Source organism: Haliaeetus albicilla, chromosome 20, assembly GCF_947461875.1.
Source record: "Haliaeetus albicilla chromosome 20, bHalAlb1.1, whole genome shotgun sequence".
Classification (NCBI taxonomy): Eukaryota; Metazoa; Chordata; class Aves; order Accipitriformes; family Accipitridae; genus Haliaeetus; species Haliaeetus albicilla.
This window is the reverse complement of record NC_091502.1, coordinates 18,732,728-18,750,704: the sequence shown is the minus strand read 5'-3', so window position 1 is coordinate 18,750,704 and position 17,977 is coordinate 18,732,728. Positions and strand designations below refer to the sequence as shown.

The 17,977-nt window shown below is 41.9% G+C and overlaps 1 protein-coding gene across 7 annotated transcripts in view; it reads left to right on the top strand.

Annotated features, from left to right (window-relative positions):
* Positions 1–10,328, top strand: part of LOC104317591 (N-acetylated-alpha-linked acidic dipeptidase 2) — a 42,823-nt gene extending 32,495 nt beyond the window's left edge. For 4 of the 7 annotated variants that reach the window (XM_069808420.1, XM_069808419.1, XM_069808416.1 and 1 more), the window contains 5 exons: positions 137–227; positions 887–1,151; positions 6,282–6,363; positions 7,263–7,355; positions 9,035–10,328. In XM_069808420.1, the coding sequence (XP_069664521.1) occupies positions 137–227; positions 887–1,151; positions 6,282–6,363; positions 7,263–7,355; positions 9,035–9,224 (721 nt within the window). In that variant the 3' untranslated portion in view covers positions 9,225–10,328. Of the gene's footprint in view, positions 1–136; positions 228–886; positions 1,152–5,446; positions 6,245–6,281; positions 6,364–7,262; positions 7,356–9,034 lie in introns of those variants that run through there. The other 3 variants (XM_069808417.1, XM_069808418.1, XM_069808422.1) reach the window with 3 other exon arrangements.
* Positions 10,329–17,977: the final 7,649 nt, after the last annotated feature.

The window sequence follows — 17,977 nt, the reverse complement described above, 5'->3', positions numbered from 1 at the left end:
ATCTTACTAGTGTCCCTAATGTGCCCTCCAGAAGAACTGACCTCCATTTCTTTGAAAAAAATCTGCATTTTGCATTAATTACTACCATACTATACAGTAAGTGGTCTCACTAAGATGTTCTCTTTTCTACATGTAGAATAAACAAACTGGGATCAGGCAGTGATTTTGAAGCTTACTTTCAGCGACTGGGAATTGCATCAGGCAGAGTCCGTTATACCAAGAACAGGGTAAGTCTTCCAGATTGCTTGAAGAAGTTTGGTAGTGCTGAGCAGTCATCTTTTAAAAGCATTTATACATGATTAATAAAAAAGCTTCAAAGAATCTTTGACTCATTTGTGTATCAGTGCCATTTCATAGTTCAGCAAGAAACCTAAATGGTTGGAGAATACAACATGTTACAGTGATGTGTATATTCTATAGGCTTTCAACTTCACAGAAAGGTATTTATAGAATCTGACTGGAGGTGTATATTTCATTCCACCATACTATTAGTAGGTCCCTTAATATACAAATTTTCCTTGATTCTGTTCAGAAATAACTACACAAGATAAAAAGGGGCAACGATCAGGGACTTCTGCTATCCAGAACCCCAAAGTGTTTTCACTTTTAGTCAAGGCAATCTGTGTACAATAGAACTGAAGGCAGGTCTGCATAGACAAAGAAGGAAGCCTGCTCACTTAATCTTGTGCAACAGTCCATCGATTCAGGTTATTTTGGTTTCTTAAAATGAACACACAAAAATGGAAAGATAGTACATTGTGTTTCGTAGCAAATAGCTTTTTTGATTTGGAAACTGTGCAAAACATCATAGTCATTAAGTGATCAATACATCCCTTAACTGCAGTTAGAATACAGGGCACTGACAAATTTGCTTGCTCTTTTTCAGAAAGCAGACAAATTCAGCAATTATCCTGTTTATCACACTGTGTATGAGACCTTTGAGTTAGTGGAAAAATTTTATGACCCCACCTTCAAGAAACAGCTAACAATTGCACAGTTACGAGGCAAACTGGTTTATGAACTGGCAGATTCCCAGGTCATTCCATTCGACTGTAGAGATTATGGAGAAGCCTTAAAAGGATATAGCAATAGAATTTATAAATTGGCCAAGAAACATGAAGAACAGCTGAAACGTTACAAAGTATCATTTGGTGAGTAACAGCCACAAGACTATTTCTTAAGTGCATTAATTAGAATCATGCAGGGACACATTACATCTGTTATAGCACTGAAAATGAATTCCTTACTTTCCTCTTTCAATTCTGCCATCATAATAAAGAGCCTCTATTTTTTTTTTCTAAACATAAGACAGGTTTAACACATTAATGTCTAGATGAGAGGGTTATAACAATTTTCATGCATATTATTAATTATGGGAATATTACAGTGCTCATGGACAGTCAGGGACCTCAAATGCAGAACAAAGAGATATATCAGCCTGCTTCTCACTTTCTTGCTTAAAAAAGAAGACAAGTTAAATGTTTATGGCAACTGTCTGGAACTTGAGAGATACAGGTGCCCATTCCTCCTCAGCCAAAGACCTCATCTGACCCTGGGAAACTTGCTTACCACCTGTCCAAGTGCCTGGCTACCACTTTTAGGCCACAGAAGCACTTCTCTAACTTTTCTGCATAAATGTATCCATTTGCTGAGCACTTGAACACATTGCAGTGAAGCATATAAAACAGGTCTGAAGCAGCAGAGTGCTCTGGATCCCAGGCTAGGATAACTTCCACAGTAATTTTCTTTCTCTCCTTGTCTCTCTCTTATTTTTTTTCTTCTTGCCTCATTTACCCCTTGTGTTTCTGCACCAAGGAGGATTTTAAGTCAGTCCTAATTCACTTGCTATCTGATGGGCCCATGGTTTAGAGACATAAACTAGCTTTTTGGGGATGCAGTACTCTTTTGGGTTGTGTGAAACATTGAAAAGACACCTCTTTTTTTTGTAAAAAGGCCACTCGAGACAGCAGAAGCCTTGTGTGATGGATCTGAGATTTTGCATAAAACAAGGATTTATATCAATATGTTGTTGTGTTTACTGCATCATGTCTTGTAAGGAAACATCAAATCTGGAGTTTGTTTTTGCAGTAGTAGAACATCTACCAAAATTTCTGTTAAGTCATTTATCTTCATAAAATCATAGACTCATAGAATGGTTTGGGTTGGAAGGGATCTTAAAGACCATCTAGTTCCAACCCCCCTGCCATGGGCAGGGACACCTTCCACTAGACCAGGTTGCTCACAGCCCCATCCAACCTGGCCTTGAACACTGCCAGGGATGGGGCAGCCACAACTTCTCTGGGCAACCTGTGCCAGTGCCTCACCACCCTCACAGTGAAGAACTTCGTCCTTGCATCTAATCTAAATCTACCCTCTTTCAGTTTAAAGCCATTACCCCTCATCCTATCCCTACATACCCTTGTAAAGAGTCCCTCTCCGGCTTTCCTGCAGGCCCCCTTTAAGTACTGGAAGGCTGCTATAAGGTCTCCCCGGAGCCTTCTCTTCTCCAGGCTGAACAACCCCAACTCTCTCAGCCTGTCTTCATAGCAGAGGTGTTCCAGCCCTCTGATCATCTTTGTGGCCCTCCTCTGGACTCGTTCCTACAGGTCCATGTCCTTCCTATGTTGGGGGCCCCAGAACTGGATGCAGTACTGCAGGTGGGGTCTCACGAGAACGGAGTAGAGGGGGAGAATCACCTCCCTCAACCTGCTGGCCATGCTTCTTTTGATGCAGCCCAGGATATGGTTGGCTTTCTGGGCTGCAAGTGCACATTGCCGGGTCATGTTGAGCTTCTTGTCAACCAACACCCCCAAGTCCTTCTCCTCAGGGCTGCTCTCAATCCACTCATCACCCAGCCTGTAGCTGTGCTTGGGATTGCCCCAACCCATGTGCAGGACCTTGCATTTGGCCTTGTTTTTGAACTTCATGAGGTTCACCCAGGCCCACCTCTCAAGCCTGTCAAGGTCCTTCTGGATGGCATCCCTTCCCTTCAGCGTGTCGACCGCACCACAGAGCTTGGTGTCGTCAGCAAACTTGCTGAGGGTGCACTCTCCATCAACAAAAGTGTTGAACAGCGCCAGTCCCAAAACTGACCCCTGAGGAACGCCACTCATCACTGCTCTCCACTTGGACATCAAGCTGTTGACCGCAATTCTTTGAGTGCAACCATCCTTATTCACTGAGTGGTCCATCCATCAAATCCATGTCTCTCCAATTTAGAGACAAGGATGTCATGTGGGACAGTGTCAAATGCTTTGCAGAAGTCCAGGTAGATGACGTCAGTTGCTCTTCCCTTATCCACCAACACTGTAACCCCGTCATAGAAGGCCACCAAATTTGTAAGGCACGATTTGCCCTTAGTGAAGCCATGCTGGTTGTCACCAATCATCTCTTTATTTTCCTATGCCCTAGCATAGTTTCCAGGAGGATCTGCTCCATGACCTTGCTGGGCACAGAGGTGAGACTGACTGGCCTGTAGTTCCCTGGATCTTCTTTTTTTCCCTTTGCAAAAATGGGGGTTATGTTTCCCCTTTTCCAGTCAGTGGGAACTTCACTGGACTGCCAGGACTTCTCAAACATGATGGATAGTGGCTTTGCCACTTCATCCACCAGTTCCCTCAGAACCTGTGGATGCATTTCATCAGGTCCCATGGACTTGTGCACCTTCAGGTTCCTTAGATGGTCTCAAACCTGATCTTCTCCTATAGTGGGTGGTTCTTCATTCTCCCAGTCCCTGCCTTTGCCTTCTGGGACTTGGGCAGCGTGGCTGGAGCACTTGCTGGTGAAGACGGAGGCAAAAATGTCATTGAGTACCTCAAGCCTTCTCCATGTCCCAGGTAACCAGGTCTCCCATTTACTTCCAGAGAGGGCCCACAATTTTGCTAGTCTTCCTTTTATCACCGACGTACCTATAGAAGCTTTTCTTGTTGCCCTTGACATCCCTGGCCAGAGTTAATTCTGTCAGGGCTTTAGCTTTCCTAACCTGATCCCTGGCTGCTCGGACAATTTCTGTATTCCTCCCAGGCTACCTGTCCTTCCTTCCACCCTCTGCAGGGTGGAAACAATTTTCATTGTTTGAGTTTCTTTCTCATTTCAGATTAGAAGTTGCCCAAACTACCTTCTGACCAATGCACCTATTTTTGTGCCTAGATTCTAGAAGCAATCTTTTTTTAAGCTTTTTTTCCCCAAAATATCACTTAACCCTCTCCTTAATAACTTTATAGATGTTTCCTTTTGACCAGTTTTTACAAGGCGTGTTTTTCAGTCTTTTCATTATTTTCATGGCTCTTCTGTGATGCCTGATCAGTTTTAAATTATTTCTTGAATAAAACCATAATGTTTAGTTTTTGTTTATACTATTGCACCAGAGTACATTAAAGTATATAAGCAATTTTTACAATACTGTGAAAATTAAAATTAATTTCACTCAGTATTTTCATAGAATTGCCTATTGACAACACTGAATGTCAGAAAATTGTTAATTAAGCCTGAATAAATGATGTAATTGTCCTTCAAAATAATAGATTAAGGTTTTTATGTGCCTTTGGATTCACATTTCTGCTGTTCCTCTGCAACAATGAAGGCTGGAAACCTTTTTTTCATAAAAGATGTATTTGTAGTCATACACTATCAGGATCTAAGGTTCACAGGGAAAGAAAAAAAAATGTTCCGATATTTTCTAAAATAACTGACATGGGTAACACTGAATAGCTAGTGAACATGAGCACAAATTCTCTTACATATTTTCAGATGATCTTTCCTTTTTGCTCTTAAATCCCCTCCTACTGCTTCTGCAATATAATCTGTTGCCACGATATAGCCCTGAGGGCAGCAGGGTAGAACTCCATCCTCTGGCAAACTTGTACCTATTGCTAGGGTTGTGGACAAGTCTAAATTCTCACCCTCACAAGGTGCCATAGGTCTGTCTATACTGCAGTCTGTAAACAGCTTGCGTACATGTAATCTGTACCTCTAATTATGTAAACTAACCAAAAATATTAATACAAGAACAAACAAGTGTAGGCTGGTGATGAATAAATAAGTTTGCTAGAAATAGAAGAGCAAACGAGACTGCAGAACAGCTTTCAATAGGAGTTCTGGGAACAGAAAGCCGATCACACTGAATAGAGTGATAAATCTATCTACCAAAGGCCTATCACACTAAAATAGTGTGATAAATTTATAAACAGTGAAGGGCCATAGTTGCCGATGGAGGACTGGATTTAGATGACCTAATCTTATGCCCCATATTCCTGTACGATCAAAGAGAGGATACTCTGGTTTATCTAAAGTTTTCTGCGACTTGTGGGCAAAATGTACAAGTTACAAACCTTCCTTCTTTGTAATGGAGTTGAGTTTTGGTAAGGCCAGAAGTTCTTCTCCTCATAACATCCACCTGTTAATTAATTCTACAAAAATTAGCTGTATAAATTGATACGTTTCCCAGGCCTGTATTAAATCCACAGGAAAATCATCGCAGCTGATATTGTCATTAAAAGAAAGGCCTGCCTGCTTCTTTGGCTAAGTTATTCCACATGGCTTGGACGTACTGCCAGGGACAGAGGAGGAGAAAGCAACTGACTTACCCGCCAGCCTGCCTGCACATACTCAGGCATAACAAAAAAAATCCTGGGGTGTGAGTAGCAGCACTGTGGGACGGCACGCAGGGTCACGGCACAGACACCTCCTGTGCTGCAGCTCTGGTGCAGGTGTGGAGCAAGCACGGGGCTTGGCTACTTTAACCTACTTTGTCTGTCACTGTGTTCCATGACAGCTGTGTCTTTTATGCCTCACCTAATACTATCCAATCTACATATCACACTCTTCTGTTATGGTATGAATAGGACATAATGTTCCAAGAGAGAAATCCTGCTGTCCTTCCACAGCCTGCTGGAAGAGCTGCTATTTTTATGTCAGTCAGGCTTTTTACACCAAAATGCTGCAGTGCATCCCTTTGTTAAAAAGGAAACTGCAGAGTTCTCCATTTGCAATACCAGCCTGTCTTTTCCTTGCCAGGCAGAGGGAAGATGTATACTCGTGAAAGCTTTATCAAGCATTCTGCTTTATTGTTGGCCTCGTTGCACAAGGTCTTTGTTTATGACTGCTAGTAGTGCAGCTCTTTCAAGTCTGCACTAGGGAAACTAATGAATTATGGAAAGACAACACAATTAATGCAATTATATCAGCAAAACAAATGTAGTTTTTCTCCCACTGGGCAACTGAGAGGTATATTGGGCTCAGTAGATACTCTGAAGTTGTTCACAAAGTCCTTCACTTTCTAGATCCTCTTTTTTCTGCTGTGGTGAACTTCTCAAAGGCTGCTGCTGAATTTCACAGAAGACTTGAACAAGTTGACAAGAAAGAGTAAGTCTGGAAAAAAAATATATTTTTAATATATATATGTATATCTGCCTTAGGTACCCAGGGTGGCAGTTCTTTCTTTCCAGTGACTACGCAAGGAGTCTCTCCAAGTAGTGTAGAATAGAGCCCTTGAACTCTGAGACAGGAAATATCTGCTAAGATTAATTCTGCTTTCTGTGATGAATAGTATCAGCTTGTCATTAAAATTATTGTAATACATGGAAAGGCAGGTAGCAAAGTTAAAATTGGACCAAGCTCTGTATTTAGACCCTGCACTTGAGCATTGTAGGTGATGCCAGAAGGTACTTTCAGCACACCTCAAGGAGACCAGATAATGCTTCAGAGTATCTAAGATATCTGTGTGATGCTTGCAAACCTGAGGGCCCTTTGGGACTCCTGTGCCCTCTGAGTGCAGTGGCTGGAGGCCAGGTGCTCCTAGACACCTAGTATGGTACCAGATAGCTGTGTTTAGGCAACTGAATCCCATCCTTACTATGTTACTGTATAGATTAGAGCAGGAATTTGGGCACTTGGCTTATGGGTGGACACCAAAATCTGGCTATCTTCATCTTGAACTAAATCTTGGCCTTCCTCTCCCCTTGTTAAGTGAGATCTTTCCAGTGCCATTTAATACCAAGCAAGTATCTGACACTCTCAGGAAGTGTCCCATTTTATTTTGCATAGTGTGGAATCTTGTAGTTGAGTTTTCTAACACAGAAATCCTAATGCATTAATATAGCATGTATTTAATATCTCCTTTTGCAAAACCTCATCTTTTTGCAAACTGTAGACCATCTTTGCCGTCTTTTTTTTCTGTCCAAAGAAGAGGAAAACTGTTCAAATGAAACTGGGAAGTCATGTTTCCTCATTGTGTGAAATGTCTCTGTCTCCATTTTCTGCAGTCCAGTTGCAGTGCGAATCATGAATGATCAGCTGATGTTTATAGAAAGAGCTTTCATTGATCCTCTTGGCTTACCAGGAAGGAAGTTTTACAGGTGAGGTTACAAGTTTCTTGATCAGCTGTCTAAGGCACTGAATTTTGCAGGTGAAGCCCACCCTAACTGACTGGTCAGTTGAACTGCTGTATAGGCCTCATATAGGAATTACTGCTCAACAGATCGTTTTAGGTGCAACCCAGTGAGTAGCAGAATTTGTTTATAACCCCTGAGGAGACCTCCTTGGCTGCACCAGTCTTGTGATGCCTAATTCCTCTTCTTGGGTCTGGCACTCTGTTTTTATTAGCCATCATACCCTGTGACTTTTACCTGCCGGTGTGCAGTACCACTTCTCTTACCACTTGCTCTTTTAAACCCGTACAAAGTGAGGATTGAGTGGAGAATCAACTGTATTGGAAAGAAAGGAGAAACAAGGGTAGAGTAAGGGAGAGAAGAGGATGAGAACAGATGTGTAGTGAGGGTCCGGTGAAGAGAGACGTCCAGAAGGGACAGCTTGGAGAGGGTGACCTTTGAGCACAGGACAGATGAGCTGTGCTGCAGAGTCCCATCTGTCCCAACTTTGGCTGCTTCTGTAGATGCTCCTATTAGCTTAAATCATTAACTAGTTATTCCTGAAGTTTTCTCTCTACAAGCACATGGGCCCAGAGAAAGACAATGTTCAGTGCACCACAATACCCTTTATAGAAACCCAATGCATTTATTAGTAACACTTGACAAAAAGCTAGCTTCCAGTGTCAGGTGTGACTATGTCACTTTACTCTCAGCATCCGCTTTTTCCTAATGACTGGATATATCTGACTCACTGATTGATGGCTTTCACACCAAGCCAGAAGTCCCTCAGGCAGGTAGGATTGAGAATCACACGTCCCTCCTCCTAGGATAAACTGTTGTTCACACTTTTGGAAGAATGAAATGGTTGTTTTCTACAATTCTTCTTGTTGGGTGTTAGGTATCATTTAGACCTGTCTGGATTTTGAAAATTTTTTTTTTTTTTTACTTGCCTGCATTTATAAATGTAGCTTTAGTGTTTATTTTGATTAGGGAGGACTCTTTCACATGCTACAAATGTGCTTTGATACTTCATATGAACAAAATCAATTTAAAAGCAGATCTGTAACTATTCATTTTTAAAAAAAAACCCCAAACCACCAACAAATAAAATTGATACTTTTGCACAGTTCTGTTCCAATATGATCACTTTTTCTCTGAAGAATTCATGCTTTTCTCAAGAAGTCTCCCATAGATTTGTTTCCCTCTTTTTACATTCCTTTCCCAGATCCGCTGACCATCATTCAGCTGCTTAGTTATTTTTGAAGTTTCTGTTCCACTTCTCATTGTACACCCATAACTAATTTTATTCCCCGTTCCAGACTGCCATATTAATTCAGCAGGTTTGTTGAGCTCTCATTTTCAAAAAAATTTAACATTGTTTTGTTCCTAGTTAGACAAACGTGCCATCTCTTCCCAAGACGAAGGCTACGTGTCCTAAATCTGTGCCCTTTCCCACAGATTTTGCCCTGGGGGTTGCTTCCTCTTGTGCTTTTAAAGACAGGTCCAGCTAAGTTTCCTGTGTATTTAGTAAGTTCTGGTCTTCATGGGATTCATAGCTGCTTTATGTAGCACACATACAGTTCCTTAAAATGAACACCACCGTGCCACCCCCTATTAATGGTTACTTTTATTTAGTATACCTACATTTTTTTCTTCTGTCCCCACAGACACGTCATCTTTGCTCCAAGCAGTCACAACAAGTATGCTGGAGAGTCCTTCCCGGGGATCTACGATGCCATGTTTGATATCGAAAGCAAAACTGATCAACACAAAGCCTGGGAAGAGGTGAAGAGGCAGATTTCCATTGCAGCCTTCACTGTGCAGGCAGCAGCAGGGACACTGAAAGAAGTAGCATAGGATGGCGGCTTCGAAAACCTTGGTCAAACAGCCAAGTCTGAAACGTAGTGTAGTCAGGCTACTACAGTGACCCAGTCTCTCCTGACTGCTCACCGTATCTGAGTTTGCAACCTTCTGAATGCATGCAAGTGTACTGGTAGGGTGAGGGGGAGCTCTGTGTATCAAAGAACTCCTGAGCTAGAAATTAATTCTTCTCTGATGCTGACAAAACTGTAGCTTTAACAACAGCCCTAGATGGAAGCAAATTTGAGGGTGGCGAGAAAGAAAAATCAGTTCCCTGAAAGATCTGCCAATTTTGAGGACCTGTTATTTTGGATGTACAATTACAAAACCAGTTATTTGCTAAGCTACCTGTAAAGCTTGTCCGTAGCAGTGATCAACAGCACACATTGCAAGAGAAAAAAATATAACACTCCTCAGCATGTGCATTTTTCTTGTTCTGATAGTTACTTTTATAATACAAAACACCAAAGGCATCTCTGTATTTTAGAATCTATTCTGCAGGACTGGCAGAATCCTCATTATACTGATTTGCTTTCTTTTCCTGAAAATATAATATACTCACCCTCCTGCCAATTGCCAAAGCAGCACTAGCCATTCTTGATAATCAGAGAAAACAGCTGCTTATATGCAGAAATCCAAAAGCATTTTCTTGGGGAGCGAGTGTCCATCCCTCTGAAAGTCACTGTGCGCCTCCCTCCTTTACCTGCACTTTGGAAAACAAAGATTTGGGGGAATAACTAAAAGCTGAACTCCCTGCTCGTTTTGGTACTTTCACTAGTCCCAAACCCATGGCAGCTTTTGTTCCTGTTTTTTTCCCAGGAGATGTCTTTCATGCAGATGTCTTCTTCCAGTTGAGGGAGCTGGAGGACATTGTTACTGTTGGCATGGGGCTTGAGGTTACTCTGTCTTCATGTAAGACCTGAAGAAAGTTTCCCACCAGAAGCTGCTTTTGCATTCAAAGAGAAACTGAAATGCACGAGAAGGGTAATTGTACAAAACTGTTTAATTTGTAAAAAAATTGATTCTTTCTTCATTTGCCCTTTAAATGTACTTCTTATCTACATGCTTTACAACTAATTAAATTGCTAGAATTTTATTAAATCACATTCCAGTTTGTGGGAGCTGATAATAACCAATTTCTTCTCTTATGTAAAATATGCTACAGTTTTTCTCACAACCATAAATTGCACCAGGTTGTGGGAATAAAATCCTTTTTGGTTTATGGGGATAGAACAGATGTGGTACTAAAAAAGACAGAATTAGAGAAACAGGACAATTACTGGGCTATAGAAGGAGTTATTCTCATCTCAAATGCCTTGAATTCAGACAAGGGAACCAGAAATTACTATAGTTCAGTCCTTTGGGAAGTTGTTTTGGGCAATATACACCACCAAGAAAAGAGGCTTTCATTGGCATCACTTCCAATAAGCCTCTCTGAAAGATGAAGGACTGTGTACCTATGGATGTTGTGCTCACAATTTACTGTTAAATTGCTTTTCACAAATCAAGCCTTAGGCACATGAGGAGGAAATTACACTTCCACAGTCCATGCTTTACCTCTATTGGTGGAAAAAGCAGTGCTTAACTGACCTTGTCAGCATGCACTTAAGAGACACGAGTAGTCAATGCTGAGGACACCAGAGCAGTGACTACATTTTTGTTGTTGTCTTTACTTCTGCTTAACTGGGGCCACTCACAGTTATTAAGTTGTTCATCTCCGCATCTGTAGCTTAAGGTGTTGCTGAAGGATGTGATACCCTGTGAACAGTGACTGGTACGTAACTGCACTGGTTTTTCTTCCCTTTTTCTGGATCGCCCACTCTTCCTGCTCCATCATAGCTTTATGTTAACTGCAGTGGGCAGTAACTCAATGTGCCCCCAAGGGAGGGTTAGGATATCTGGAGGGTGGAAAAAAGCCACCAGGGCCTCTTCCTTGTGAACAGCAGCCAGCTTTGGATCTGTCAGTGCTGCTGCCGCCGTAGGATCATCAGAGAATAGGGCAAACAAGGAATTTCCACGTAAAAAGGAAATACCTGACAAAGCGTGCTTCCTCCTTCATTTACAGCAATCTCTTTAATAGTATAAACCAGTGAACAAACGTTTCAGTGGTAGTTAGCCTTTGAAGTTCTGTGCCATTACCTTGCTGCTGCAAAAGAACATTTTATCTCTTCTTGTTTCCCTGTGCAGTTTGAAGCTGTAAGAATAAATTACAGCTCACATTAGGCTGAATGCACAGCCAGTATCGATTGCTTTGTTCCTCTTCTCAACTTAATTGATAACTCTGTATGAATGTACGATTCATCATGACCTGCTACATCCTAAGTATACAAAATAGTTTAAATCCATTTCCATTCCTCTCTATAAAGTTCTACTGAGGGAGAGTGACAGCCAAACCCTTCTAAATAAGGAAACCAAACCACTTATAAATGGCTTATACTAATTGATTTCCATTAAGTCCCATATTTTTTGTATTGAGAGGATCAGTCACTCAGAGCTGAGATTGCCTTCCCTGCTTCAGTCAGTAGTATCTCCTTGTCTATAGATGAGCAACCAAGGAACCGCCACTGTCTCCCAGCCCAAAGCTGCTGTATTTGTGCAGATCTGCCTGCCCATAATTTCAAAGCGTGGGGGGGATTTTTCAGGCTCTCCTGACAAATGGGTAACACTGGATCGCCTGCTCTGTCCTCCTCTAATTCCATTTGCACAGTTCGTCCACTCAACCTGGCTGAAGCAATCTGTGAATTATACAGCCGGACGAAACAGACCCTTCAGCCTAGACTGGGGCTGCAAAACAATTTGGCAAAATTAAAACTTGGATGAACCAAATATCACTTGGATATTCGGTTTGCCAGTTGTCTCTTTAGAAAATCAGTCTCAAAGGGACAGTGCCAGGAAGTTTATTTCAGATTCTGTTAAGGTTGAAATACCTTTGGCTTGCCTTTGGAAAGGAAGCCATAACACTTGGTCAAGTTAGTGATGGCTGGAAAGTGGGGATAACCTACATGGTCCATTCTCCACTGAGTAAGCAATAAACACAATCCAGTTACAACACTCTTTCATTTGCGCCAAAATTGGTAGTAATTTAAAATAGTTATTCTGGTCTGTTTTTCAATCAATAAATAGAAATAGAACCACCTCAAAAAAAGCTCTGCAGATCTTAAGCTTAATAAAAACTCAAACTAATTCAAAACCTTTGAAGATTAAGAGTTTGGGATTGAGAGTTTCTCTCAACACCCTGTAATTTAGCAACCCTTCCCAAAGTTGACTCATGCATCAGGGGACTCCCTTTGTGGACCAATGAAATTAAAATTTCCCTATCCCGGTATCCTGATGACTGAAGTACAAGTACACCAGCTGCAGAAGTTTCATAAATCTTCTCAGTAACTGTACAGTTCAGGTGTAAGAACAGGACATTTAGATTTGGCTAGTTTTTTTGTTAAGCCAAAGTAATTTGTCAAATCCAGGTCAAACTTTTAAACTGCTTCAGCTGATCTAAAAAAGACATTGCAAGAGAAAGGTCCTAAAGCAGTCAATCAGCCCATTAAGCAGATGATCACAGTCAGCACCGGTGCTGTATGCTGACTTTTCCAGAGACCCGATTCCTATTATTCTGTCCTTCTTTTATAGATAACCTATAAAATAATCTCTGTATGTTCATAAGGGCCAAGCAAATGTGAACTCTACAGACTGCACAGTATTTTGCAAGAGAAGATGACCTGAACACCTGGCCAGCAGCCCTCAGTGACCCAAAACGCTTTCCTTGTGTGGAGGAACTATTGCTGTTCCTGTCCATGCTGCCTAATGAAATACCAGGCAGCGGGTTTAAAACAAAGGGATTACTCACACTACATGGGATTATCTGGTGAAGCTCACTGCTACAGGAGCTTGTGAAAGGTGAAATGGGTTAAAAAAGGATCAGACACATGCAAGGAGTGCTCATGCCTAATGATCCAGATGCACCTTTCATTCAGAAGGCCCTAAAGCACCTGGGAATTAAAGCATAGGTATGCATGAAGGGATTAAAACCTACCTGCTTCATTCCTTGCTTTAAGCATTTGCCATGGGAGAGATTATTGGGAAAGACAGCACGTTGCACTCTCTCATTGTAGTGCTTTCCGCTGAATAGACAGCCCCTGAAGTGCTGCTGGTGGTCCTCTCTTTGTGTGCACTTGACTGAAACCCATGAAAATTAATAAATATATCTTTAAGAGGTTGCTTGTTCTCTGCTTTAAACCAAGATAATGATTAAATATGTCAATCACAGGTCTTTTAAAATAACCAAAGTTGCTTGAGAGCAGAAATAGTTTATCCTGCAGTGGTGTCATTCAGAGGGTAAGAGGTGCTGTGCAGCATCTGCAGAGAAGAGCTACTGCAGTGACCCCACATTATTCCTAAGGAAAACAGCAGCAGCATGAGGTTCTGGAAGATCCTGACTGGGTCTGAAAGTCACTGAGGACTTTGTGCACCTCCCAGGCAATGCTGTAGAAACCCCCAAGGAGGCAGAGCTGGAATGTCCAGGTAACACAGCATCAAAAGCAGCTGGGGACCTCCTCCCTGCAGCTGGTAGGAGTAGGATATATTCCTCTATTTTCATTCATGGGATTTTTAACATACAGTTAAGAGAGCCATTAAGAGAGCTGAATGATGGTGAACATCATGGACTTCCCTACGGCAAAGCAAAGAAGACAACACTAATTAAATGAAATACAGAAATCTTGCTTCTGCTATGCCATTCTCTTCCAAGTCAAACCAAAGTGCTGCGTTCCTCACTGAGCAACACCTGCTACACAGAAATTGTCCCTAGAGAAACCAGTAGGAGCTGAATTTAGTGAACAGGCTTTTTTAAGGCAAAAGACTGTTTCCATTACACCACTGAGCCTACAAGTAGCTCCGCTAAAGCAAGACTGGCTACTGCTCTACCCTGTAGTTTAGCTGCAAGTCTGTGGTGTATTAGAGTTGAGCTCTTAGTCAAATTCAGCAGTTCCTTCTGTTAATCACTGTCAGCAGGAGGAACTTAGAAAGCCTAAATGGTTTAGGAGCTGTCTGTCCCACAGATTGCTTCTGTACTTGCTTGTGCCAGTTATAATCTGTGAAGTCAAGGCAGCTCCTGTTAGTGTCAACACAGTTTTTGTCCTGATGGATCCTACACCTTTAAACATCATCTTCCTCATCCAAGAAAATCTATGAGCTCTTCTTCAACCCAACCTGTAAGGCAGATCCACTTTCTGGATGGGCTTGGGGAGCTCAAAGAATGGAGGAGGAGGAGGAGGAGGACTGGTTTGTTAGGCTTCATGCAGGAGGGGCTGGACCTGGTTCAAGTAAAGTGCAAACACGTTACAACCTTCCATAAAGGGAAAGAACAGGAGAGGCGATAATGGGAAAAGCATTTCACAGGAGGGTATCAGATAAGAATAGACTTGCTGTGTTTACATGGCGCCTTCCTCAGATGTGCTTTGCTAGCTTGCTGACAGTAAGCTGCTGACGCATTCCTGATGCTGCCATCCACTTTCCTCCAAACTTGGCTGTATTTTTAGCAGGAAACTCAACCCACGGTTGCTGGACACCACGACTGTTGTGACAACACACCCTTAGGTAACCCGTAAGCAGCAGGACATCATGCTGGGGAAACACGGTCAGCTGCGAACACCAAACACTGAAAGATTTAGCTCCCGCTGAGATAACTCATCCCTTCAGATATTCCTGGAACCAACACCCCCCTCCTGAAGCACGGCTTTAGCTTCCTCAGCTCTCTCTGCCTCCCAAGCCATGTCTCCATACTCTTCCCACCCCAGCCGACATGCCCTGGCGCCTCCTGCCTGCACTGAAGCTCCATCTTCAGCCCGCGGCTCAGACGGAATTATGCCGGCACTTGGCCTCGCACAAGTGTGGGCACTCGCATAGCGTCGCCCACCGCCACAGCAGAGGAGTAAAACACGAGGATCCTGCCTGTCTTATTACGGGCAGAAAGAAACACGCTTTGTAGGTAAAGACAAGTTCACTGTTAGTATACCTGAAATCATGACTGTGTGATCAAACATTTAGTCGCTATTTATTACAGAAAAAGAAAAAACAAAGCATACTATTACAGACAAGCCTTTCAACAACGAAGCAATTAAAATGATTATGAGCTGTTTATCTTCCTGGGGTCTCCAGTATCATCCTGTGCCCCTGCTCTAGTTGTCCCATACCCATGGTCCTCTACACCACATGCCATACCTCAGCTGTCGAGGCCCCCGCTTCTATCAGGCTTGTATTCCCCTGCAACGTGATGCTAGAATCATAAATATGTTGTTCTACACAGAAAAACTGCTTCTCACTAGTATCTGTATAAAAAATAGGGTTATACCACATAACTATAAAAGGAGAAACAACAGTGAAACAAGTAAGGCAATAGCCACCTGGTCACGAGAAAACTTCTAACAGCCAAACAAGCTACCACAAAGCTGCAGGCAGGCGGAGAGAAGTTCGGACAACGCAAGCCTGGCAAATCCCGAGACGCTGCAGGGCTGGAACCAAGCTTGTGCCCTGCTGCTAGCCGTGGCAGTACTATTTATCCAGCTGTCAGCAGAGATCGGCACTCGGGGACTACTTGGGGGAGATCCCAAGTTTTTGAAAGAACAACCATTAAGGCCAGACAGCTACTTACATATAGTCGTATCCGTACTTAGTACCTAGTCCTGGCAAATCTGAGAAATGGATGAAACGGTCCTAGCTTTTCTTTCTATATTTTCAAACCACCCCAGTTCACCTAATTCAGCCTGATTGGACTTCGGTTTGGCAAATATCGTTCTTGTCATCTGCAGTCCGATAAATGGTAACGTGCCTGAGGACTAGATATTTATATAGGATTCAGAGTGTAACTGCAGCACTCAGCACGTGCCTCTCGGGCAGTATTATACTCTGTTTTGTACTAAACCGTAATTACCAGAACATGGAGAAGCTCTGGCAAAATCTATCAGCTCTCTCACAGCTACTGCTCATTCTGCAGACAACTGTACTTACAATTTCAGTGAATACCTACAACGTATGGAGGGAAAATGAGGAGGTACAACACTACAGATTGCAATATACCCCTGAAAAGTTACGTTTACTTAAGTACCCCTATGGGACAGTTTCAGATAAAACATTTGTGTGTTGTATAATAAAACTGAAATGCAAAAACTCATTAAAATGACACATGCTTTAGCTTAAGAATTGTGTGCTGAAGGTTTTGGTACTGCCGCTCAACCACGCTGAAGTTTTTAGCCACTTTTCATTGTACAAGTCCCAACCACACTGCAGTCTTCAGGCAATGTGCATCGATATAAACTGGTTCAACAATAAATACAACAAACTTAACTGTCTGCATTCTAAAGCAAAATATTGTTAAGAAGAAATAACAGTGAAAGAAGAAATGCTGAACAACGCCACTGTGCTCATAGAGCACGTAGCAACAATGTGAACCTTTATAATGATACGGAAAAAAATTATAGAACACTGATTTGAAAAGTTTCAGTGCTTTGGCTCATTCACAGTCAGAGTTGTTGCTTTGTATTAACCTTCAGTCTTAGCACGTCTTCTATGAACTACTTCATTTTTTCCATAAACATGTGAAAACCTTTCTCTTAAAAATATTATTTTCAACTACGTTTTAATATTCTCCATTTGTTTTACCAGCTTTACCTTCTTTACAGCTGTTAATTGCTCTCGGAAAGCATAAGCATCCCATTTAAGTTATAAATCCACTGAAGTAAAAATTTTGTAACAGAAGTGCCAACAGCCTTTCGATTTGCAGAGCTACAAATAAAGAATAATTCTGAACTGAATGCTTTTGTTGTAGGTTTTGTTCATGAGTAGACACTTCAAACGTTAACTGCTTTCGCAGATGAAGGCAGACATTAGAAGTTTGGGTTAATGTTTATGTATACAACAATGTAACTTGAATTACAAGGCATCCCTTTAAAAAAAAAAAGTCCCTTGGGGTCTAGAAGCGCACAGTATCAACTCTGCCTCTTGTACATGAGTCTGATTTTCAATAAAGGAAGAACAAATTAGGTCAAGCATATTAGGCTAGAAGCACATTAGGTTAGTTTTCCTCCCAAGCATTGAATTCAGCACTAATATGGCAGTATCAGTATCATAAATTTAAAACACATTTCAGAGAACAAGGTTTCTGGACTAAAAATAATTCATAGATGGTTGTAAGGTAACAGCTCTGCCTCCAGCTAGCTTTGAATGACTTTTGTTGCAATGCAGCTTTTATTAATGCTTTACCAGGAACTAATTTTTCAAATACTTGTTTCTAGTAGGTAACAAAAATGTTTTATTCCAGAGGATGCTTCCTTCTCACACGGAAGTGCACTGGCTGCAAACAAATCTGCACACTTTCTGGATAGCCAGAATCAGTCATCATATAGGTTGATTAATGAAGCTAAAGAAAAACACATTGATGCATTTCACATACCTCCAGATTACAGGTACCTGTTCCTACGCCCCTTTCCTTCTAGGCTCATAGGACTGACTACAGACGCGTAGCTGACAGCAGTCATGTTCAGTAGCTCATTCCCGTTCATGCCAACATTGTGGTAGGAAACAAAATGTTCAAAAGTTGGAACAGAAAAATATTGACTTTATGAACATCGGTTGAAATCTTTGCTGCCTACAGAGAAGCCTTAAGGACTGTACTCCGTGCCCGCCCACTCTCCTTACCACTAACACCCTATCTCCCTAACACCTACCCTTCATTCTGCAGACAAACTTGGGAGAAACTG